Source organism: Barbus barbus, assembly GCF_936440315.1.
Source record: "Barbus barbus genome assembly, chromosome: 39".
In the NCBI taxonomy this organism is placed as follows: Eukaryota; Metazoa; Chordata; class Actinopteri; order Cypriniformes; family Cyprinidae; genus Barbus; species Barbus barbus.
In genome coordinates, this window is record NC_136717.1 from 24,328,125 (window position 1) to 24,353,417 (window position 25,293).

At 38.6% G+C, this 25,293-nt stretch overlaps 1 protein-coding gene across 4 annotated transcripts in view; it reads right to left on the bottom strand.

Annotated features, from left to right (window-relative positions):
• Positions 1-182: 182 nt before the first annotated feature.
• Positions 183-25,293, bottom strand: part of LOC306858417 (pleiotrophin-A-like) — a 37,413-nt gene continuing 12,302 nt past the window's right edge. For 2 of the 4 annotated variants that reach the window (XM_079398958.1, XM_079398959.1), the window contains exons 2-5: positions 12,965-13,053; positions 8,716-8,889; positions 7,217-7,375; positions 183-1,286 (exon numbers count right to left, since the gene is read on the bottom strand). In XM_079398958.1, the coding sequence (XP_079255084.1) occupies positions 1,231-1,286; positions 7,217-7,375; positions 8,716-8,889; positions 12,965-13,052 (477 nt within the window). In that variant the 5' untranslated portion in view covers position 13,053 and the 3' untranslated portion in view covers positions 183-1,230. Of the gene's footprint in view, positions 1,287-7,216; positions 7,376-8,715; positions 8,890-12,964; positions 13,054-17,748; positions 17,953-25,293 lie in introns of those variants that run through there. The other 2 variants (XM_079398961.1, XM_079398960.1) reach the window with 2 other exon arrangements.

Consider the following 25,293-nt stretch of genomic DNA (forward strand, 5'->3'; position numbering starts at 1 on the left):
TTTATTAGGACAATGAGTTATTCTGGATTGGTGATCGCTGTTGAAACATGAGGTGTATTGATGAGATTTGATAAGTATAAGATATACTTTTGGAGAAGAGTTCTGGCAAATAAAGGTGTTATGATGAATTACGCACCTGTTCTGCTCTTTTCTCAGTGAACAAATGACACAAAACTCTGATGGGAAGGAATAATTAACATCTTTATTTACTGGAAATGATGTTACATTCATGACTTTATTTCATTTATAAAGCATTAGTTTAACTTTAGTTGTGTTTTTATTTCATTCTCTAGCAGGGCTGAATTGAGTTGTTTGAATTTGAACTTGTGTTCCAAACAGGATGCAGAATTCTAATTCTAATTTTTAATTGATACATTTCTTTATTTCTCAGTATGTATTATCCATAAATATGTTCCATGTATAGGATATTTCAGAAACATCAGATGATATTAATGATCATTTTAAAATTTTAGGCTATGTATTTAGTAAATTTCATTTTAGTGGAAGGACATTTAATTTCCCCAATCAACTTATATAAGAACACTTAAGGACCTTTTCTGTTCATAAATTACAATTCAAATTCTAATTCAACGTCGTTTGACGAGGACATTTCATTTCAATCTGTACTCATGAATTAAAATCTTGCACTTTATTCATTTCTGATGTTCAGGTGCGCCCAGCTAACCGCAAACATTCTCAGAATGATCTGGCAATGTTATGAATAAGAGTTCTTGAAAGAACATTAATAGAATGTTCATTCGGAATTTTCTGGTTATGTATACATTGTTCATGGAATGTTTTCTTGTTTCAGAACGTTCAGAACATTCAAAAGTAACTTTAATAATGTTTGGAAAATTATCAAATGTAATGATTCCTTAACATCTGCATAACAAAGAGATTTTTTTTTAAAACATTTTAAAAACTGGATGTTTGGAACGTTCAGAGAAAATTCAGAAATACCATTTTCATAACCTAATGGGAATGTGAACTGAGCAGTCTGATACTGCTGGTGCAATGTTAGAAGATTCAGCAGAAGATTTTAGTAATTAACTTGTTTCTTTTATCATTTATGTATTATTCCATGAGCTGTAAATTCAAGCTACAAACGATCTAAAAATATTCTACTGTAAATAAGATCCGGCATCATCTCTCCAGCTCACATCCTCACATCACACACTCTGCCTGAGGAGCAGAAGAGAGCAGCTTTAGGATACAGCTGGAGTTTCTCCTCTAGTCCGCCGGGCTTCGCTCCTCCTTCTTTCCTTCCCGTTTTGGTTTCTGAGAATCTGTGGGGAGATGAACAATACATCAGTCTCTCTCTCTCTCTCTCTCTCTCTCTCTCTCTTTTTCTCTCTCACACACACACACACACACAAACTAATCTCATGAAAACACATCCAGCTCCTATTTCAGCCCTAAATCAGAAGTGTGTGTATGTATATATATATATATATATATATATATTGCTTAAAGAAAATGAGGTCTATTTTATATACATTAAGACAAGTTTTCCACTGTGACATTTAAATGGCAGTTAAATTTTAATTTAATATTTTAATGGCAATTAAATACATTTAACCCTGTATTCTCAGTGCCATTAATTATTTATATGTCTGAATATTTTGCTTTTGAGGTTTTTTTATAATTCTCATTATGATTTATTAATGTATTACAGTATTTTATTTTTATTTAATATTACAGTATTTAAAAATAAAAATGGGAAAAATATAATTTAATTAGAATTATTATTTTTAAATGCTACTGTGGTCTACAAATTATTTATCATTCTCCATAATTCCATTAAAGTATGTATATATATATATATATATATATATATATATATATATATATATATTTTTTTTTTTTTTTTTTTTTTTTTTTTTTTTTTTTGCATCAGTGAGAATTTGCATTTAAAAATTTTAATTAATTTTAAATTGGTTTAAAAAAATATATATATATACTTTATTTAAATCAGTATAAAATGCTCTGGCTTTATTATTCAACATGACTTTTTTTGATTATTGCATGATCATTTGGAGGACAATGTGACACTAGAAATCCAGATAATCACGCTGAATGATTCTATTGTTATATAGAGGATATTTATAAAGGTTCCTCTGCACAAATCTCATCTCAGATATTAAATGAACCTTGACTTAGTTTAATTAACATTCTTCTGAATTTAGTGAGAGCGAGAGCTGGTGGACGTCACCTGTTGATCAGAGTTTATCAAGTGTAAAAGTTCCTGTTGTCATCAACACCTGCCGTCTGCAGTCGTGTCTGAACTCGCCAAACAAATTCGTTTTCACACAAAACAATCAAAATGTGCAGAAAATCTTCATTAAACTGACTGATGATGATTACATGTCCAATAACGCCATCCAAGCATTCATAGCATTAGCATCTCATTAGCATAAAGATTAAATCCATTCAAATCAAACACAAAAACAACCAGAAGACCATCATCCGAACAATGGCTAATTATAGAAGGAAACCGGAGGAAAGACAAACCACAAATGAGATCTTCAGATCAGCTGTTCCTTCTAGACGGCAGTGAGATTAAATGAAGTTTCTCAGATGTTTCTCCAGAGAGAAGCACCACAGTGATCTCACGCGAGCTTCAGAAGAGATCTGTGTCTCAAACTGTGCTCAGATTAGACAGGATCACAAAAGACTGCAATCAAACGTCAGATCTCAATATGAACTCAAAGATTTATCATCAATTCAAGATTAAGTAACGTATAAATAAATAAATACATTTTGGTCAAAAGATTTTAATGTTTCTTAAAGAAATCTCCTGCTCACCAAGGCTGCATTTATTTGATCAAAAATCAATCAGTCAATCAATAAATTAAATAAAATTAAAAAAAACTGTACAAAGAGTAAAACTGTGAAATATTATTAGAACTGATTTCTATTAATAAGTGTAATTTATCCTGTGATGGCAACACTTAAATTACATTTAAGTTACTTTTTAAACTATATTCTAATAGAAATATATTAAAAACGTTGCACATATTCCCCCGGTTTCACAGACAAAGTTTATAAGGCTAGTCCCAGGCTAAAATGCATGTTTGAGCAGTCTCAACTAAAAATATCTTGCTCTAACATATCTTAAAATATGTCAGTGCCATTGATCTTGACCTGTAACGTTTTCTTCTAAGGGATTTTTTATAAAAGCTGCTTAAATATCTTAATTTAACAAAGGCCTAGTCCTGTGAAACCAGGCCATTATGTATTATATATTATACAATTAAAATATTAATTATTCCAAACACACACACACACACATATACATACATTATGTATATGTATATGTATATTTATATATATATATATATATATATATATATAGAATACAAAAACATGCAATTATTTGCATACATATATATATAGTGCGTCCATGTTATTTTTCAAAAATTCATTTGTCTCGTTTGTGATAGATTTTTCTTTCCCCACAAGAGTTTAAGGAGAAACATCTGAAATAAAGTTTGTAATTAAATTAAATGAAACATAATTGAGCATTTCAATGAAGCCTCGTTGAGTTTTGAATGAGCAATGTCTGAGCAATAACATTATACCAGCTGTGATCTGATCACCGTACAGCATGATGGAGAAACGGCTCAGTCATCCACACACACACACGCACATCAGCATCTGCGTCTCATGAGCTGGACGGACCGCAGCGGTTCAGCCTGTTATTAAAGAATTAGCCTTCAATATGAGCCAAATCATGTGACCTGACAGAGACACATAAACAGAAGCCCGGCCAATCAGAGGCTCTGAAAATCCTCATCGCTTCACCATTAACATCAGCGTGAGTAACGTCCCATCCACTCCAGCCTGCTGTACCACAGGACACACTAACAGGTGAGATGATGTGCGTGTCTGTGTTTACCTCCGTTCATCCATCTGGGACAATGACACTCGCTCCCAAACCCCCACAATCCTCTCTGCTGCTGCTCTTATCACCTCAAACAGACCCCTCTCACCCTCTGTGTGTTTGTGTTTCCAGTCCAACTGTAGGGAATTTCTAGGGAGTTTCTAATCACTTCTGTCCTCTGTTTGTTGGCACACTCAAAAGGGCACAAATACACATTACCTGCAGCATCACACAACAGTCACACACACACACACACACACACACACACACACGCAGTCCCAAAGGAACATTTGATTTATTGCTTTGATAGTTTTCATTTATATAAGATTATATAAGATTTATTCTTTTTTTTATCTCTTCTGCTCACCAAGGCTGCATTGATTTGCTCAAAAATACAGTAAAAATGTGAAATATTATTTCAGTTCAATATAACTGTTTTCTATGTGAATATATTTTAGAATAATTTATTCCTGTGATGAAAGCTGAGTTTTCAGCATCATTACTCCAGTCTTCAGCATCACATGATCCTTCAGAAATCATTCTAATATACTGATTTGCTGCTCAAGAAACATTTCTGATTACTATCAATGTTGAACACAGTTGTGCTGCCCAATATTTTTGTGTAGTTTGGGGTAAGACTTAAAAAAAGAGATATTAATACTTTTATTAATCAAGGATGCATTAAATTGATCAAAAGTGCCAGTAAATACATTTATAATGTTACAAAAGATATCTATTTCAAATAAATGCAGTTTTGAACGTTCTATTAATCTGTGAAGCTTGAAAAATAAAATGCATCACAGTTTCCACAAAAACATTGGGCAGCACAACTGTTTTTTTTAACATTGATCATGTTTCTTGAGCAGCAAATCAGCATATTAGAATGATTTCTGAAGGATCATGTGTCACTGAAGACTGGAGTAATGATGCTGGAAATTCAGGTTTGAGCACAGAAATAAAATACACTGCACTACATATTCACATAGAAAACAGCTATTTCAAATGGTAATAATATTTCACAATTTTACACTTTTTGCTGTATTTTTGAACAAATAAATGCAGCCTTGGTGAGCAAATTGGAGTTGGAATGATGTTTCTCCTGAAAGAAAAATTAAAGCAGACACAAACGGGTCAGTTGTTGACATGCATTAAGAATACGGAGCTATTTTTTAAAGAAATGTTTGAGTTCATATTGAGACGCTTATGTTTCTTTCCTGTGGTCAGTTCTTCATCTCTGGTGTTGGATGATGGATTCGGCTCTTTAAGCTCTTTCAAGGTGGCAGCAGCACTTGAGCTCAAGTCCAAATCCTGATAAATGAGACGAGCACACGAGACCCGTCACATCCATTACAGACAAATCCATCTCCCTGCACTTGCTCATCCTCCCTCTATCGTTCTGATCCAGCAGCCTAATCCAGACATTCACAACTGTTACTACAGCACTTTAACACTGGTTAATAAGCAACAATAAGATTCAGAAAAGCTGCTCTTGATCTGAATGTCATCTTTAACTGGTTCCCTGTCCATTTCATCCAAACACAATCATATCGCGAGGTTATTAAACTTTTCTTTATCAGTTAAATAAATGCATATGCTGCTGTCTGTTTTGTTTTGCGATGGAAAATTAAATCTGCAAATTTCAGACTGAAAAACAATGCTCTTGGTAGATTAAGACGAATTTATTTTGATTAGCCTGAATTTTTGCCAACATTTACATTTGCATTGCATTTATTCATTTAGCAGATGCTTTTATCCAAAGTGACTTACAAATGAGCGGGAGACAGTAGCATTAGAAATACTGCCATGAATGTCAGCATATTCCCTTCATAATAATATGAAGCACAGACAACAACACCACAGTCCAGCCGTCTGTGGCCTTTAACACAGACACACTGTCAAACCATCACATTTATTAAACTTTAATAGAGTCTTTAGAATCTTCTTGAGCGGGAGACAGAGAGAAAGACCTTATTGATCAATATTTCAGCGTAACCTTATGATCTCACTGTCCTGCGGTTCAAAATTCAGACCGTTATTCTGTATAGAAGAATAATATGAGAACAGTCTGGAGTATACCATAATGTCAAACATTAGCATAATGCTTGGGATTATAAATAAATATGGATCATTTGGATTTTTAATTATTTTTATGGCAAGACATCACAGAAAAAAAGTTATTTTTCCATGCACTGGTCCATTTTTGGGCTACTTTGCTTTTATAACATGTCTTATTTCAGACTAGCAGAATTTTTTTTTTTAAAAATTCACCTTTAAGTGTTTATTTTATTCAGATTTACTTATTTGAGTCTGTAGATATCTTAAAGGCTATTTCTCAAAATGAGTTTTTATCTCCATTTCAGCAGCACTTATATACATCAAACTTTACAGTTTCATTCCTATTTATATTCTGATGGTTTTTATTGAGGGGTTTGTTCATATATCATTCGCCTGATTTTATGCAACATTTTATTCCTAAATGTATTTTTCCTGGTTTGTTGACAATATTTTTTGATTTATTGATTTATCCAAAATCCCCTCTATAAAAACCTTTAATATGTCAAAAAGTCTGGTTCATCTAATGTTGGATTTTGGTTCTGGAAATGTATGCAAAATAATTAAATATGTCTTTAATGCATATTAATGTCTTAATATAGTGTGATTAATCAGCTACAGAAGCATGGTAATTACATGTTTTACCCTATTCACCTGTGGTACATTTTGCCTTAATGTAAAAACTTGCATCTGTAAATTTTAATAATAATCCATATCTTTAAAGGCTATGAGATTTTTCTCCATTTCAGCAGCACTTACATCAAACTTCCCAGTTTTATTCCAATCTATATTCTGAAGAGTTTTACTGAGGGGGTTATATATAATTTGCTTGGTTTATATTACAGTACATTTTATTCCTAAAAACATGGTGATGCATATATATATATATAATTTTTTTTTTTTTTTTTTTTTTTTTTTTCCCTGGCTGTAGCCAATATTTTCTGATTCATGCAGTGATAAAAAAAAAAAAAAATAAAGAAAAAGTTCCGTTCTGGAAATGTATGCAAATGAATGCATGTTTAATTAGATTATGCCTTGTTTGCATATTTCAACATAGCAATGCAGGAAACTTGTAATACATAACTGTCATAATGTGCTGTGATTAATCAACTAGGGAAGTATGGTAATTTTAATTTTTACCCTATTCACTTGTGGTGCCTTAATGCAAAACTGTTTTTTAGCACTCCAATCAAATCAGTTGATACTGCTTTTGTATTCATTCAAGTTTAGCACATTGCATGCTCAATATCTTTTTGTGTCTTTATGTGTGTGTTCTAGTACCTTGTATCTTGGTCTTGGGTTTGCCGCAGAACTTGGTGGTGCTGACGGTGTTTGGGCAGTTAGCATCCATCAGTGCTCGTTTTAGCATACCAGTGCGCGTCTTCATTCCTGTAGTCGAGTCACACTCTCCCCACGCTTGAAAATCATACTTACACTGACCTGCAAAAGACAAAAACCCACAGCTTGATTTTGACAAGTTCAAATGCAACAAAATTGTGTAAAAAACACATTGCAAATACAAAAGCAAAACAAACATACATGCGTAAACAGATTTAAAGTCAACACAAAATCCAAATTTGGTGTCTCAGTACATCTTTCTGGTGTTATTGTGAAGGATTCCATCAGTGAATGTTATTCTGAAAAATAAATGTTTGTCTTCATAAACTTAAACAAGTTTTCAGCTGCCGTCTCCAATCCCTTTTCAACTATCTGTCACACGGAGAAACTTTTCACCATGCAATAACTCCCAAAGTTTAAAAGCACATTTTTTCTTGTTGAATATCGTTTCACTTGGAAATACATCAGATTATGGAAGTAAAACGGGTTGAGAGATACACAAGGGAAAAGAAAACACAACTCAGACTACATTAAATACAGGTTCACTTACAGTGAGGTTTGTGCCGAGCAGTTTGTTCGTTTTGCGAGGTGAATTATTAGCTGCCGAGAGCATGAGACCATCGAAATGCAATTTTACACGATAAACAATTTAGGTTCTGTGTTGGGTTAGCACTTGACAGCTAATGCAGAATTGGGATCCTGAAGCAAAACCAATTGCGAAGCCCTGATCTATGCTCTCAATCCTGTATCTCTCGTCTCATTTCATCTTTCATTCTTTCTGTCCATACGTTGGAGCGATTTCTCTCGGTCTCTGCCGGAATGGATGGGGGTTAAACTGCTTCAGTCAAGCACAAAATTGTCTCTAATGACATATTTAAAGGCAGAGAGAATGTAATTACATGCAGCAGCCCTCCAGCTGAACGGCCGCTGTCCTGAACCGAGACCCTCAAAAATGAGGCCGGTGTGAAATAGAGCCCTTATAACTCAAGAGGAAAAATTCTGCACCAGACATCAGCGTTTCGATGCTAAACTGCACTGACACGACTGCTGAACTATACAGAAATACACAGAGGATTCATCACTAAACGTTTAGTGTGATCATGTTTTATTAAGTCTGTGATTTCTGATGTTCTTTCAGAGCGAGACGGTCTTGCACATTCCCAGAGAGAGACTTCTTAGAGAAAACACCCTACAGTTTCAGTGTTTGTTGATAGTTTATGTGCATACCTACAAATCCCGAGGGAAGGTGGCATATGCTCTCTCTCTCACACACACACACGGTGGTATATTCTGCCAGCTTGTTTCTGGCTCTCACTGCAGTCGTGTCATTTCTGAGGTCAGAATTCTGTGAGAATCTCCATCTTGTTACTCCACAGCGCTGGCTTATTTACCCTGAGCCCTGTGTGTGTGTGTGTGTAACCTGTGTTTGTGTGGCTTCTCACCTCCAGACTGCTTTTTCCAGTTGCAGGGGATTTTGCAGCGCTGGGTTTTGATGGTCTGTTTACAGTCGGTGCCGGTGCGTGTGCCCTCTCTGGTGCCCAAGCCGCAGTCACCCTCGTTAGCCACACACACGCTCCACTGCCACTCGCCACAGTCCGATTTACGCTCTTTCTTACCTGTCAGAGTGAGAGCACACACACACTTTCATGTCGCACATTACAATTGTATGTATGAGAGCTAGAGAGAGTGTGTGCGGTGTGTGTGTGGAAATATAGAGCACTGTGGGATAATATAGAGGAGTGTGGGGAAATATAGAGTGCTGAAAGGTAATTCAGTACAGTGTGGGTGATATAGAGCAGCATGGGTTGTAGAGCGGCGTTGTAATATATAATGGCATGGGCAACAGAGCAGCATGGGATAATATAGAGCAGCATGGTGTAATACAGAGTGCTATGGGTGATATAGAGTAGTATGGTGTAATATAGAGCTGCATGAGTGAAATAGAGCCGTATGGGGTAATACTGAGAGTCATGGGTGACAGACCAGTATGGGGTAATATAGAGTGGCATGAGTGATATAGACCAGTACTGAGTAATTTAGAGCACCATAGGTGATATAGAGCAGTATGGAGTAATACAGAGTAGCATGAGTGATATAGCGCAGTATGGAGTAATATAGAGAGGCATGGGTGATACAGACCGGTATGGGATAATATAGAGCAGCATGGGTGATATAGAGCAGTATGGGTTAATATAGAGCTGCATGAGTGAAATAGAGCCATACGGGGTAATATAGAGCGGCATGGGTGATATAGAGCAGTATTGAGTAATTTAGAGCACCATGGGTGATATAGAGCAGTATAGATTCCTTTATTTAACCAGGAAAAGACTCACTGAGATTAAAATCTCTTTTCCAGGAGTGTCCTGGCCAAGATAGACAGCCGAGTTTGCATATACAAATAAAAAACATAGTTACAACAAACATTGCAAACCAACATATTGTCAGACTGTGTCTCGTGTTTCCCCGCCTCTCGTGTGCATATTTGGCCTTCCTGTTCCTGTCCTCGTTCCCTGTAATCATTAGTTCACTAGTCCCTAACCCTGTGTTTAATTACTCCACACCTGTTTCTGTTCTTCCTCGTTGATTTCCCTGTGTTCTTAAGCCCTGTGTCTCCCTGTCTCCCATGTCCTGTATTGTTCTTCATATCCCCAAGCTCCTCGTTCCGTGTATTGAATTGAAATAAACGTTGCTATTGGAATCTCTGTGTCTCCTCGCTCCTTGCTCCCTGTGCAGCGTGACACATATAACCAGTTAAAACAATTACACACCGTCAAGTTGCTCCCTAGATTACATAGTGAGGACTTAAAATAATTATAAGAGACCAAGTTTTGTAACTTCATCTCCTTTTGGAGAAGGTTCCAATCTGAGGCAGCAGCATATTTAAAAGAGGTTTTACCAAACTCAGTTCTGACAAAAGGCACGCAGAGATTATAATTTGATTGAGAACGTAATGAATGATTTCCAAACAAAGTCTTTTGTATAAAACACCAGAGATAGTTTGGCAAATGACCCAAAATTGCCATATATATCAACAAGTGCCAATGCATTTTTCTCTGAATTCTCAAAGAAGGCCATGCAACTCTTTCATATAATTCACAGTGATGGGTTAAAAATGTACAATCAGTTATAAATCTCAGAGCACCGTGGTACAAAGCATCCAAGGAAGAAAGAAGATAAGAGGGGGAATGCTGGTAAGCCACATCCCCATAATCGAGAATCGGTAGAAATGTAGTAGACACTAATTTTTTTCTCACCTTAAATGGGAAACATGAATTATTTCTAAAATAAAACCCTAACTACTTCTTTATTTTTTTACTCAGATACTTAATATGTGAACCAAAACGTAATTTGTTATCAAGGATAATACCCAGATATTTGTACTCTGACACTGAGGTAACTTGGCTCCCCTGAGAAGTCTGAAGGACAATAGAATTCTCTAAAGAAGTTCTAGAATTTGAAAATAGCATACATTTCGTTTTTTCAACATTTAAAACCAACTTCAAAGCACGAAACCTGTTTTGGATAATATCAAAAACAGACTGTAATGCAGCCACTGATTGTTGCTTAGAGAGAGCTGAACAGTATGCAATAGTGTCATCTGCGTAGAAATGGAACCTTGCCTTATCAATATTAAAATCAAGGCAGTTTATATATATATACTGAATAATAGTGGTACCAACACAGATCCTTGTGGAACTCCCTTGACAACCTCCAAAAGATCTGACTGAACACCTTCCACCTGGACACATTGGGTTCTACCCTTTAAGTATGCAGTGAACCATAAAATAACATGTTCTGATAGTCCTACCCATCTAAGCCTATCTAATAATATGTTGTGATCCACAGTATCGAAGGCCTTTGATAAGTCAATAAAAAGACATGCACAATGTTGTTTATTATCTAAGGACTCCACGATGTCATTTAAAACCTTTAAGGTGGCTGTAGTAGTACTGTGTCCTTTACGGAAACCAGACTGATTACTAGACGAGATGTTATAATAATTTAAATACTGGGTCAACTGTTTATTAACTAGATTTTCCTACATTTTTGAGAGAATACAGAGCTTCGATATAGGTCTGTAATTATCTATTGAAGAAAGATCGCCCCCTTTTGACAGAGGAACAACAAATGCTTATTTCCAAATCTTAGGAATTGTATTAGTTATTAATGAGAGATTAAAGAGATATGAGAACGGAGGAGAAATAAAGTCAGCCACTAGTTTTAAAAACAGAGGGGCAATATGATCAGGACCTGGCGATTTACTCACGTTTAATTCTTTGAAAGCAGAACAAACATCAGAAAGAGTAATTTGTTGGAAAACAAACTCTCTTGTCCATAAATTACATTCAGCTTCAAGAAATTTGAAATCAGAAATCACATCATTACTTATTGGAAATAAAGACCCTGATGTAATAAAGTGACTGTTAAAACTATTAAGCGTTTGCTTTTTATCTGTAATTTTGGGGTAATATAGAGCGGCATGGGTGATATAGAGCAGTATTGAGTAATTTAGAGCACCATGGGTGATATAGAGCAGTATGGGGTAATATAGAGCGGCATGGGTGATATAGAGCAGTATTGAGTAATTTAGAGCACCATGGGTGATATAGATCAGTATGGCGTAATACAGAGCGGCATGGGTGATATACAGTAGTATGGGGTAATATTGAGAGGCATGGGTGACACAGATCAGTATGGGGTAATATAGAGCCGCATGAGTGATATAAAGCAGTATTGAGTAATTTAAAGCACCATGGGTGATATAGAGCATCATGGAGTAATATAGAGTGGCATGGGTGATATAGAGCAGTATGGGATAATATAGAGCAGCAAGGGTAATAAAGAGCAGACTGGGATAATATAAAGCAGCATGGTGATATAAATCAATATGGGGTAATATGGAGCGGCGAGGGTGACAAAGAGTAGCCTGGAAAAATATAGACTGGTGTGGTGATACAGAACAGTATGGGGTAATATAGAACAGTATGGGGTAATATAGAGCGGCGTGGGTGATGTAGAGCAGCGTGGGGTGATATAGAGTGGAAAGGTTAATAAAGAGCAGACTGGGATAATATTTACATTTATTAATTTAGCAGACGCTTTTATCCAAAGCGACTTACAATTGAGGAATACAAAAAACGATTCATCATAAAGAGGCAAATAAATGCAGGATGTGCTTGCAATTAAAATTTTCAGGCATTGTTCAGATTAGTAAAAGCTAGACAGAGAGCGATTAAGGAAAGAGGAAGCAAAGCGGCGAGGTGATATAAATCAGTACGGGGTAATATAGAATGGTGTGGGTGGTATAGAGTGGTGTACGGTAATACAGAGCAATATGTGGCAATACAGAGCAGTAAGAATAGAAAAGATAGAGCAGTGTTGGAAATATAGATTATGGGGGTAATATAGAGCACAAGGGGATAATATACTGTAGAGGAGCAAGGGGAAATTTAGATCAATCTGGGGTGATACAGAGAAATTCAGGGAAATATAGAGGCATGTGTGGTGATATTGTATGTATAAAGTATGGGATAATATAGCATATTGAGTGGCAATATAGAGCAATATGGGCTAATGGGGTAATATATAGTAGCATATGGGGTAATATATACAGCAGTGTAGGGTAAAATATAGCAATAGGTGGCAATACAGAGCAGCAAGAGTGATACAGAAAAGAAAATGTTCTGTTACCTTGTTTCTCTGTTTTTCCACCATCTGCCAGCGTCACTGTGACAGTCAGGAGGGCCAGTAAAGCCACACACACCCACTGCTGCTGCATGCTGGGAAAAAAATAAATACACATTAAGTGTATGGCTCATAATACAACAAAACAAACAGCGTGCAAATATCAACCTGTAAAATGCTTCATCCTGTCAGTCATTCTCTCTCTGTCTCTCAGGAGGAAACGTAAAGGTGGATTGAATAATTAGAAAGCAATTTTATCCCAAACGCTCGGCTGCACTTCAGTTACAGTAGCAGTGCAGCCCAACGGCGACATCACCTCCATTTCAATTACTTATGAGCCTCCCTCTCTCTCTCTCTCCTTTTCTCTTCCTATTTCTGGTTGGCTGATTTCCTGTTGTGCCCATAAGCATTGGCTTGCTGGACTTTTTTCCTAGTTCTGCCTCATGTTAAAGACGCTCAGCCATTTTCTCTCATCGGGTGAATCTCACGAAATCTATAAATTACATGTCCAGATCAAATTTAAATCAAATGAAGCCTATATTTAGAAAGATGTATTATTTTCAAGAGAGTTAACCACATTTCCTCCAATTTTCCATAATCCAACATCATTGCTGTGATGTGGAAAAAAAGTGTGAAAATGGAACATATTTTACATTATGCTAGTATCTGTTGCACTGCTTTTTATTCATGCAAATTTTAATTAAAACATTATTGTACTACAGTAAAGAGAATGTAATATGTGTCACCACTGAGAATTATGAGAATTATAAAAGACTCCAGATGCAAATGTAAAACACCCAGATGCATTACAGTAACAAGCATTTTGGGACAAAATGTGCTGAATTGTCATGAAAATAAGGTCAAAAAAAAAAAGAAAAAAAAAGAGACCTGTTGATGTTTCTGAGAGATTCATCCCATCATTTCTATATCTATCAGTGCTAATCACACTGGACATGTCTCTGCTGGGCACACACCTCGCACACACCTCGCACACACCTGAACTGTTCCACTCGAGTCAGACTGTGAAATCGTCAGTGCCACATAATAACCGTGATTTCAGTCAGATGGGCAAAAACCTGCCAATCAAAGACTCATGAGTCATGACATATAAAGCGGTTCAGATCGTTAAAACACAATCTGCCCTCCAAACCCTGATTAGCAGCACTGCAAGTGAATGTGTGATACGGGATGAGAGAGAGGATTAGCCTGGAGCGATGTGACAGGAGCACTGAGATTTGAGGACTAGACACCAATTCAGTACCCCAATATCAATCGAAGCGATTTAGCAAACAAGACGCAGAACTGTAATTTGCATGTTAACTTAAAGTAGAATTAACATGGAATGAATTTAACAAAACCCCTTTTTTTAATAAAACATTTCTATAATCTTTTATGGTTTATAATCTATATGGCCATAAAATAATCTTTTATGGTCATGGTTTACCTGTAAGCATGTTGTCACATACATATGTGCAAATCAATGCTTGAAATTTTCTGCTACAAAAATCTGATATTTATAATGCCTGATATTATAGTTATATAACATAAAATAAATGTAAAATAAATGTAAAAAAAAAAAAAACTAAACCAAAAATATAGTTTATATATACAAAACTATACATTTTATATTATTGCTATGTGATTGCTCTATGCTATTGCTTGCTATGTGTTCTATGTATAATTAATTCATAATTACTATAAAATATTTATATAAATATTACTCCTAATAATAATACTAATATAATTAATAATAGTAATATAGTAATACTAATATATTTATTAATTAGAAATTTATTTATTCAATATTTCTACATTTCATTTAAAATTTAATTAACTTTCATTTTACAGAACACTTCCATTTCCTATTAAATGAAGCAAGGAAATGGACAAACTGATAAAATATACAGCTTGAAACTGTAAGTCTCTGTGGATAAAGGCATCTGCAAAATTCATAAATGTAAAGGACAAATCCCATAATAGCCAATCTGTTTCTGGCCATTTTTATTATTGTGATGGACTAATGACATTCCTCTTTTGCGTGACTCTTTAATTCCTTCAGTAAATTCCTCTTCCAGTCATTCTGAATTAATTTCAGCTCATGTATTGACTCAATCTGAATTTTTCCCAATCCTAGTAGACAGATATCATGAATATCTACACATTTAACCTCCACAGACCCTAAAGGAAGTCCACTAGTGTCACAAGACAAATGACTTGTGCTTTCTTACAAACCCCTCCAGAATGAAGACCTGCGGTGGGTCGGCCGTGTGTGTGTGTGTGCACTGAGGTAAAGCTGTTATCCCGCTCTAACACTCCATTAGCTCATTGATCAGTGTAAAAGCAGGGGAGAGAGATTGACAACGTGATCCATCAGAGTGGAACACACACACACACACAAACACACACGCAGACGCACACAGACAAACAGAAGAAAGCTGTACTCCTCATTTGCAATTGACAGATTTCTGTAAGCCTGGTGCATTGACTCTTAAAGGGACGGTGCACCCAGCTATCATCTATTCACCTTCATGTCACACGAAGCGTGTCATTTTCTTCTGTGAAACATAGGAGTTATTTTTTTTTCATAGAATGAAAGTGGAAGGTCAGCCAAAAAGCGCCATCAAAATTTGAGCCTGTTCCTCACATAAAGCTGTCATATACATATACAGCAAATCTCACAGATGCTCTTCTGAAACCTCTCAGTAGGAAGGCATGTTTTCATATGTGCTGTGATTGACAGGGTTTTATCCGCACTGAGTCTGGCTTCGAGAGGAAAAGCTTCATGCTTGATCCAGCTACTCTGACTCAGACCCAAACCCGGATTTGTTGAGTTCTGGGGGTTTGTTTTTAGTGATCAGGGTGCGGAGCTTATCAGAACTTGTTAGAATGCAGAAAGCAAGAAGATGATCTAGAGAAACCGGATAAAAGATGAACCTAGAGAGCATGAAATGTGATCTTTAGGGGAATGAAACTGAGAAAACAGCGTCAACATTCACTATATTGCTATAATAAACCTGCTTCCGCCATTATTTAATTTGGACACACCTCCAGTGTTCTTAGAACGTTCTGGAAAGGTTCTCTCAAAGTTATGAGCAAACATTAATACAATGTTCATTCAAAGTTATCTGGTCTTTCAAAATGTTAGCGTAAAAACATTATTTATACATCGTTCAGTGATTGTTTATTCAGAAACATTTTAGTTGGACGTTTTTTAAATGTTACTACATGTTTCAAAACATTCAGAGGTAATGTTTGGAAAATCATAAAATGGAACGTTCCCTTAATGTTCATTTAACCAAAAAAAGCTTGGTAAAACCTTTAAAAAACAGAACATTCAGAAATCTTAATGGGAACGTTAGCAAAACATTGTTAGAACATTTTTGTTATCTGGGTGTGAGCTCAAAGAAAAAATAGAGTTTCCTGCTGGTAATTATGACATAGCGGTGTTCATATGCGCTCACCTTATAAAAAAATCATCGCGACATGACTTGAAGGCGGCGTATGCTAGAACAGGGAGGAAATGTGAATCGTTAACAGCTTCTCTACACTGAAAGAGTTCTTTCTGCTGTTAACACAGGAAACTGTCAACAGGTCAGCTTTTGGAGAACAAGAAAACTGACAGCACTTATCACAGCATTTCTGTTGGCATTCAGCTGCTTTATTTAGTGACATTTATAGCATAAGAATCAGAGACGTGCTGCGAGCAGCGCTGGGATTTACTGTTTATGAGCCAAAATTCAGTTTGCTGTGAATCTATAAAACAATAGAAATATTCAACAAACCATCGCTGACTGACAGACAGTGAGAGAGACAGGAAAGCTGCTTTGATATGAAAATAATAAAAACATAACTAAAGATTTCATCATTTCACTCTCGTTGATTGTTTATTCTTCCTCAGACAGACGATATGATCACATTACAACCTGAACTCAAACTAGATTTACTGGAGAAAATATGATATGAAAATATTTGCCTGTGCACAATTATGTGTCTGATCACTTAGTAAACACAGTGCTGGGTAGTAATTGATTACATGTAATCCAGATTATGTAATCCAGTACTTGCAATTAGATTAAATTACATTTGAAAATACTCATAATCAGACTGGTGACATTTTTATTGATTACATGATTACATATTATTTACACAATAGCAATAAATTATTCATAATTCACTGATTGTCCCTAATTCTTCTTTTTCATCTTTTGAATTTACCTTTCTAAATTAGCCTATCGAAAGTCTTCCAGTTTTGTGGACATTCACACAAAGACCAGTCACTATTATAACTATATAATATATTGTGACTATAATCAGGTGCCTATAATTGCTCAAAACAATGGAGGCCGCAGCATTTGATCGCTGGATTCACAAAAATCATTTACATTTTTAAGAAATGTCAACATTGCATCAACTACTGATAAACATACATTTTTATTTGAATTATCATTCAGTGAATTATTTAAGAATGCGTTCCTATTTCTTTCAAGGCTTTCATCTTTCAAACACATTAAAATGCTCAAATTCATGTCATTTTTTATTTGCATGTAATGCAGAGATTCTTTTTTGTATATATTCTTTATCAGTATGGTACACGGTTATACAATTTAAATCAATGTAAAAAAACAAGTTAGGTCAAAAGTAATATATAATTTTTGTCATGTAATTTGGAATCAGTAATGATTAAGTAATCTTCCAGCACTGGTAACACACATGATTTGAGGAATCACTGATATCTGCAGCTCAAACACTGCAGGACAAAACACACACACACACATACACACACACTCAACTTGACAGTGTCTTCAAATCCCTGACCTGTATGCAGCGAGCAGTCAGTACTAATAAATCCAGACGATATTCCCCTGTAGCGTTAATGCTGCAGGTCAGAGCATCAGCGAGGCGTCTGATCTCAGTAAACACAAGCCACAAGACACAAATCAAACAATCAGATTCATAAGAGAGAAACCCTGTGCAGAGCAGCACTAAGCCTGTAGACTTACACACACTCAGACGGAGGGATAAAGCTGCCAGGTCTCCGATAAACCTGCCAGGCACCTGTAATCCCAAATCACACACACACACACAGCTCATAGCTGGCAAAACCCTCTCAAATGGAAAATAGATGGGATGTGTTGCAAATCGACTTTTTGACATTCGTGTCTTTCCATGAATTTCACTCCAGAGAAAAGTTCAGCCCCAGGGACAGAGTATTAGCGCACACACACACACACACACCAAAAACATCTTTCAGGATATCTCAGGAAGCACAATACCACCAAAGATGAGCCGTCTCACCTCACCTCACCCGACCCCGAAACACACGGGATGTGTTCCAACAGCACACTAACATACTACACTTACACTTTATACAGTATGTACTACTGGTCAAAAGTTTTGGGTGGTTTTGAAAGAAATCTCCTCCGCTCAGCAAGGCTTGCATTTATTTGATAAAAATACAGTAAAAACAATAAAATTATGAAATATTTTTACAATTTCAATTAGCTTTGTTCTATGTGAATATATAGTTAAATGTAATTGATTGCTGTGATGCGCAGCTGAATTTTCAGCATCATTACTCTAGTCTTCAGTGTCACATGATCCTTCAGAAATCATTCGAATATACTGATTTGCTGCCCAAGAAACATTTCTGATTATTATTAATGTTGAAAACAGTTGTGCTGCGTCATATTTTTGTGGAAATTATTTTTCAGGATTCTTTGATGAATAGAAAGTTCAAAAGAGCAGCATTATTTAAAATATAATCTTTTGTAACATTTTAAATGTCTTTATAAATTATATTATAATTTTTTTCTTTTCTTTTTTTTTTAATAGTACTGACCACAAACATTTGAATGGTAGCATACCATGGTTTCCACAAAAATATTTTCAGCATTGATAATAATCAGAAATGTTTCTTGAGCATCAAATCAGCATGTTAGAATGATTTCTGAAGACTGGAGTAATGATGCTGAAAATTCAGCTTTGATCACAGGAATAAATTACAGTTTAACATATATTCACATAGAAAACAGCTACTTTAAATTGTAATAATATTTCACATTATTAGTTTTTCCTAATTTTTGGATCAAAAAAAGCAGTTAAAACGTAAAAAAAAAACACTTAATTACTCCAAACATTTGTCCAGTAGTATGAAGTAACAACAATGTATTGTTGCGTAATGCAAACTGCTTCATTCACTATATTTAAAACAGGAAGCATGCAGTGCAGTACTTTTGTTTTTCACATTGACACCAACACGACGACAACTATTTAAATAACAGCCTTTAGCAGTGCCGTCTTTACTGTCTCCGTATACCACACCATGATTCTCAGCAGCATTATTTAGACGTTACATGTTGGATTGTCTTTTGAGTTTTTCTCGGGCTGATGACAGATGGTGCATTTGGCAGCAGGTGCGTGAACAAAGCAATTACATCCAAAATAGAGCAACATTAACACCCCCACCCAAATCACTCACCTCTTCATCTTTAAAACACGGCCTGTGTTCGGGGCTTCTGAAAGTTTTATTTTGGTAATGTAAAATGATTTGTGCCCATCCCAGTAGTGTTCATCAGTTAATAGAGAACAAAGCGAGAAGTAAACTGGCAAACACAAGGCCAATTTAGTGTGCGAGCTGAGAGCCGCTGACACCTGCACTAGATGAGAATTCACACCTGTACTCGAGAACACCTGTGTTTATGTTTATTCAGTGTTTATTCCAGCTGCACTTCAGTGTTTTATATGCTAGATAAATATGAAATCACTCAACAATCATTCGCTAATTAACTACATAATAATTGGCCAATTTTAAAAATAGTTTTAATTAGACATTATTTTTATATTTTCTGCTTTAGTTTTAATATCAGCTTGAAGTTTTCATAATTTTTTGTAATTTTTTTTATTTTTTTTTATTAATGTCTATATGTTTTTTTTAATTGTAGTTTATTTAGTTTTAGTACATTAAGTTAAAATAAAATTAGAAATGTTGCCTTGGAAGCTAGTAAAAAAAAATATATATATATATATTGTAACGGGGTGAGGAATCACACGACAAGGAAGGCAGGTTAAAGGCCCCGAAGGGTGGCTTTGAGGCGGTGTGAAGTGCAAGGAAGGGGAAAAGGTCCATGGGAGTGCCCCAGTGTGGTGAGTGCTCTCTTCCTCCTTTCCCAGTGCTGCGAGTGCTCTCTTCCTCCTTTTCCAGTGCGGTGAGTCCGTGTACTGTCCGAGGGGGGCTGGTCGGTCACACGCTGCTGTCTGTGGAAGAAATGAGATGGCGAGTTAGTGCTTGGTCTCATGGAGTCCTCCTCCTGTGTGTGGGGCTTGCGTGGCTTATCTAGCCGCCGCCTGATGAGCCGCAGCTGTGACCGATCAGCCTGTGATGAGGATGTGCAGGTGTTCCTCGCTTGTTTCCAGGGCGACGCTGATGATCCTTCGGGACGCTCGTCTTTCGTCGTTCGAGAGCTGCTCAGCTTTCCTTCTTCCTGGCTGCCGGACACGGTAGGTAACCGGCCCAATTTTCTCCAGCACCGTTTAAGGCCCCTGCCAGGTGGCCAGTAACTTGCAGGCCGCGTTGGGGACTAGGACCATGACTCGGTCGCCTGTCTGGAACTCCCGTGGCTGGGCTGCCCGGTTGTAGTGGCGTTGTTGAGCCTGCTGCGCCTTTGTCAGGTGTTCCCGGACTAACGGCATGACCCGGTCGATCCTCTCCCTCATCTGGCGGACGTACTCGATCACCGAGCGATGGGCTGCTGGCTGTTGCTCCCAGGCCTCCTTCGCCACATCCAGGAGGCCGCGGGGTTGCCAGCCTAAGAGGAGCTCGAAGGGGGTGAATCCAGTTGAGGCCTGGGGCACTTCGCGGATCCCGAAGAGGACGTTGGGGATCATGAGGTCCCAATCGCGCTTGTCCTCCGCGACCACCCATCTCAACATTTGCTTCAGGGTCTGGTTGAAGCGTTCAACCAGAACGTCGGTCTGTGGATGGTAGACGGTGGTCCTCAACTGTTTCACCCGCAACAGCCGGCAGAGGTCAGCCATTAGCCGGGACATAAAGGGGGTACCCTGATCGGTCAGGATCTCCGCTGGGATGCCGACTCGGCTGGAGAGCAGGAAGAGTTCCTGGGCGATGGCTTTCGCGGTGGCTTTGCGAAGGGGAACTGCCTCTGGATACTGGGTGGCATAGTCGACAATCACCAGGATGTGTTCATGTCCCTGGGCAGATTTAGGCAACGGCCCCATGAGGTCCATCCCGATGCGCTCGAAGGGCACCTCGATGATGGGCAGCGGTATCAGCGGACTGGGGGGAGGCGTCCTGGGTGACGTCACTTGGCAGGTGGGGCAGGCTTGGCAGAACCTCTTCACCTCTGCCTCGAGGCCCGGCCAATGGAAGCGGTCACGGATCTGTTGGACCATGTTCGCCACTCCCAGGTGCCCTGCCAAGGGATGTGAGTGGGCCAGTTCCAATACGGTCTCCGTCTTCATGCGTGGCACCACCAACAATAATTTTTCCTCCCCCCTCCGCTGGGCGACACAATAGAGCAGGCCATTTTGGACCACGAAGTGCGGGAGAGGATGGGGGCCAGGCTGAACTTCCTTGCCTCCAATGACTCAGACCTGAGTCCAGCAATGCTTCAGTCTGTCATCCGCTCGCTGTTCCTTCCCGAATGATCCCCCTCCCATCACCTGCTGGAAAACATCATAGAAGAGATTAGTATTTTAGGAGGGGGACTCACCATCTCTCCCGCTGTCCGAAGCCAAAAGGACGGGGCGCTGGCGAGGTCCATTCCTAGGCCTCCATCTCCGGCGGTCCCCTCGAGGGCTGGCACGCTGCATCGCTGCGCCCAGCAGGCGGTCAAACCCGGGCCAGTCTCTCACGATCAGCACGGGCACGGGAAGGTCCTTCACAACTCCGACTTCGATGGGCCAGGTGCCGGATATGGCCGCGATGGTCACTCTGCGGGCGGGCACTTGTCGGGTGTCCCCGTGGACAGGTGATGGGAAGGAAGGTTTTACACTCCATCCGTGGAGCGAGAATGTGAGACTGCACCAGACTGACCGCACTGCCCGAATCCAGGAGGGCCCGGAACGGCTTCCCGTTCACCTTAACCTCCACCGGTAGGTCGCGGTGAACAATGCAGCCTGCCAGCCAGGTCCGTGTGGGAAGCGCGGGAGCCTCTGTTGGCATGGGCTCATCCCGCGGAGGGGAAACCGCCGGCCTGCTCAGAGGTCGCTGGGTGCCCTCCGGCGCGTGTCGCTCCTGAACCACCCTTCGGGGAAACGGCGGCGCTCGCTCGTTGTGCTGCATCCGCCAGCTCGATGGCTTCTACGAGCTCCAGGGTGGTGGTTGGGCCCCTCATCCCAACCGCCTGTCGGAGGGAGCGTGGAAGGGCTCGAAGCAGACGATCTATCACCACGCGTTCCACCACCTGACTGGCTGAAGACATCCCCTCGAGCAGCCAATGTTGTGTCAGTCGCGTGAGTTCGGCAGCCTGGGCACGGGCTGGCAGCCTGGGCTTATACTCCCAGTCGTGGAAATACTGAGTGGCACAGATAGGGGATAATCCCATGCGGGCGAGGATCTCCTTCTTAACCTCCACATACTGGTCAGCGGAGGCTGTGGGAAGAGTGAAGAACGTGCGCTGAGCTTCACCCATCAGCAGGGGAGCCAGTGCCAGTGCCCGTGCCCAGTCATCGGGATGCCATTCTTCAGAGGTTGCCGTTGTCTCAAACATTTGGAGGTAGGCTTCCACATCGTCATGCGGGGTCATTTTGGGGAGCAATTTCGTGGCTTGCACTCGAGGGTCAGGCAGCGGAACGCATTGAGCGGCGAATTGCAAAGCCGCGAGCCCTTGCTCCGTCTCTCCCTGACGGGTGGCGAGGTGCTCAACGATTTGTTGCTGGCGGATACTAACCTCGGCGAGCCGCTGGAGGATTTCGTCCATGGTGAAGGGAGGAGCGCTCGCCTGAATAACAAAAAACAGGAAAAAGAAAAAAGATGAGGTCAGGGAAATCGCTTGTCGGTGATTCCTCACGAATCTGCTCGCATTCTCCACCAGTGTAACGGGGTGAGGAATCACACGACAAGGAAGGCAGGTTAAAGGTCCCGAAGGGTGGCTTTATTGAGGCGGTGTGAAGTGCAAGGAAGGGGAAAAGGTCCTTGGGAGTGCCCCAGTGCGGTGAGTGCTCTCTTCCTCCTTTCCCAGTGCTGTGAGTACTCTCTTCCTCCTTTTCCAGTGCGGTGAGTCCGTGTACTGTCCGAGGGGGGCTGGTCGGTCACACGCTGCTGTCTGTGGAATAAATGAGATGGCGAGTTAGTGCTTGGTCTCATGGAGTCCTCCTCCTGTGTGTGGGGCTTGCGTGGCTTATCTAGCCGCCGCCTGATGACCCACAGCTGTGACCGATCAGCCTGTGATGAGGACGTGCAGGTGTTCCTCGCTTGTTTCCAGGGCGACGCTGATGATCCTTCGGGACGCTCATCACAATATATATAATTTCAGTTAATGTTTATTTTAAGTACTGTAATTTTTTATGGTTTTAGTTTCAGGTTAAGTTAAAAATAACTACACATTATATGATTTTACGTAACCATTGAGTCTTAAATTACAGATGAAAAATATTACAAATTCGATCTGACAGTTTATAATAAATTGGATTTTAATCTTGAATCAGTTTTAAAGATGTTTTTTTCAGACAACAACAAAAAAAAAACTAAATTAATCTGAGTCTGATACAGCATAAAAATAAAAGTTCTGCTGCCTATTTAAACTCTTTTTGCATGGGGCTATATTTGTACTGGTAGTGTACAAAAAACCCACAACCTACAAAGAAACAAAGAGCAAGATAAATGCAATTCCTGAAATTCAGAGAAATGCATCTCTTATTAGAGTTTATTGAGCTTGTCAGGCTTTCTACGGCTGTTGCTGACAGCTCTTATCAGCCTCTAGCCTACACACACACACACACACATACACACAAACACACCTCCAGATGTAAGAGCTCAGCTCACCAGTATTTTTATGTTTGATTGCACTCAGAAACGTCACAAGAGTCTTTCTCAACAGCCTTGGCATAGTTTTATTTAGCTCAATTAGCAATTCAAAAATCTCAAAGTCTACAGTACCAACACACATACACACACAAACACACACACACACACCTGATAAACATGTATGCCACTAAATTTACATCTGTTTTTTGCAATAACATAAAAAATACTTGGAGAAAGTTATCTGGTATGTGCACAAAACATAGTATTAATGTGGTATATATATAAAGATGCACAGCATAGCTTCAATATACATTTTATAGTCTCTATTTATGTTAAATTGTGTATTCTGCTTCTTTCTACTATATTTTTGAAGTTTGCATCATTGATTATATTACTATCTCATACTGTGAAGCTGCTTTAAAACAATCTCTACTACGCACTATAAATAAAAGGTGACTTTACACAGCGGGGTGAGGAACTAGGTGGCAACATATGTGTGACAAACAAAAGAAAGCTGAACCTTGATCAATCATTGTACTTGTCAAAAAAACATGAAAGGTGCATGTCCAAACTCTTCTAAACAAAACAAGAATCTGTAATGGTTTTACTGGTTATTATGGGAATTGTATTGGTTTAATGGCAACTGTAATGGTCCCTGTGGGTCTCTACTGGTAATTTCTTGTTTTCTGTTGGTGGCACGTTAAAACCATTAAATCCTGATAGAACATGACCTAAAACACACTACTGGACAGGGTTGCCAGGTCTGTGTAACAAATCCAGCCCAAAGGCCAATCAAAAACAGCCCAAAACAAGCGCAAATACCCTATCCACATCCAAACTCACTAATAATAGTCCAAACATTAATAATAATAAAGGAACTCAAATGCCACAAAACTCATAATCTAGCAGTTTTATCGTTGATAGAATGTAAAATATTTCAATACACGCATTTCAGTCAATTACTATTTATGCAAACGGTCAAATCTTTAACCTGCAGAAAAAGGAAGTTTACAAGTATCCCAATTCTGCAGAAAACGTGAGAACATGGCAACATGCTACTAACCATCAATGGGTGAAATGCATTACTAGGAAATGAATTACTGTACTTTTACAAGGGAAAAGTAATTCAATTAAAGTAAGGGATTACTCAGAATTTTTCTGTAAGTTAATTTCAGTTACTGCTGATGCAATTGCATTAACCCTTGTGCGACCTTATGGACATTTTTGTCCATTTCAGTTTTGTTTTTTGTTATAAGTGTGCCTGTGTTAATGCCAACTGCATACATTTTGGCTCAGGTGTTTATTTTTATTGGAATTTTAATATTTCACCCTCATTTCCTTCAAAAAATAA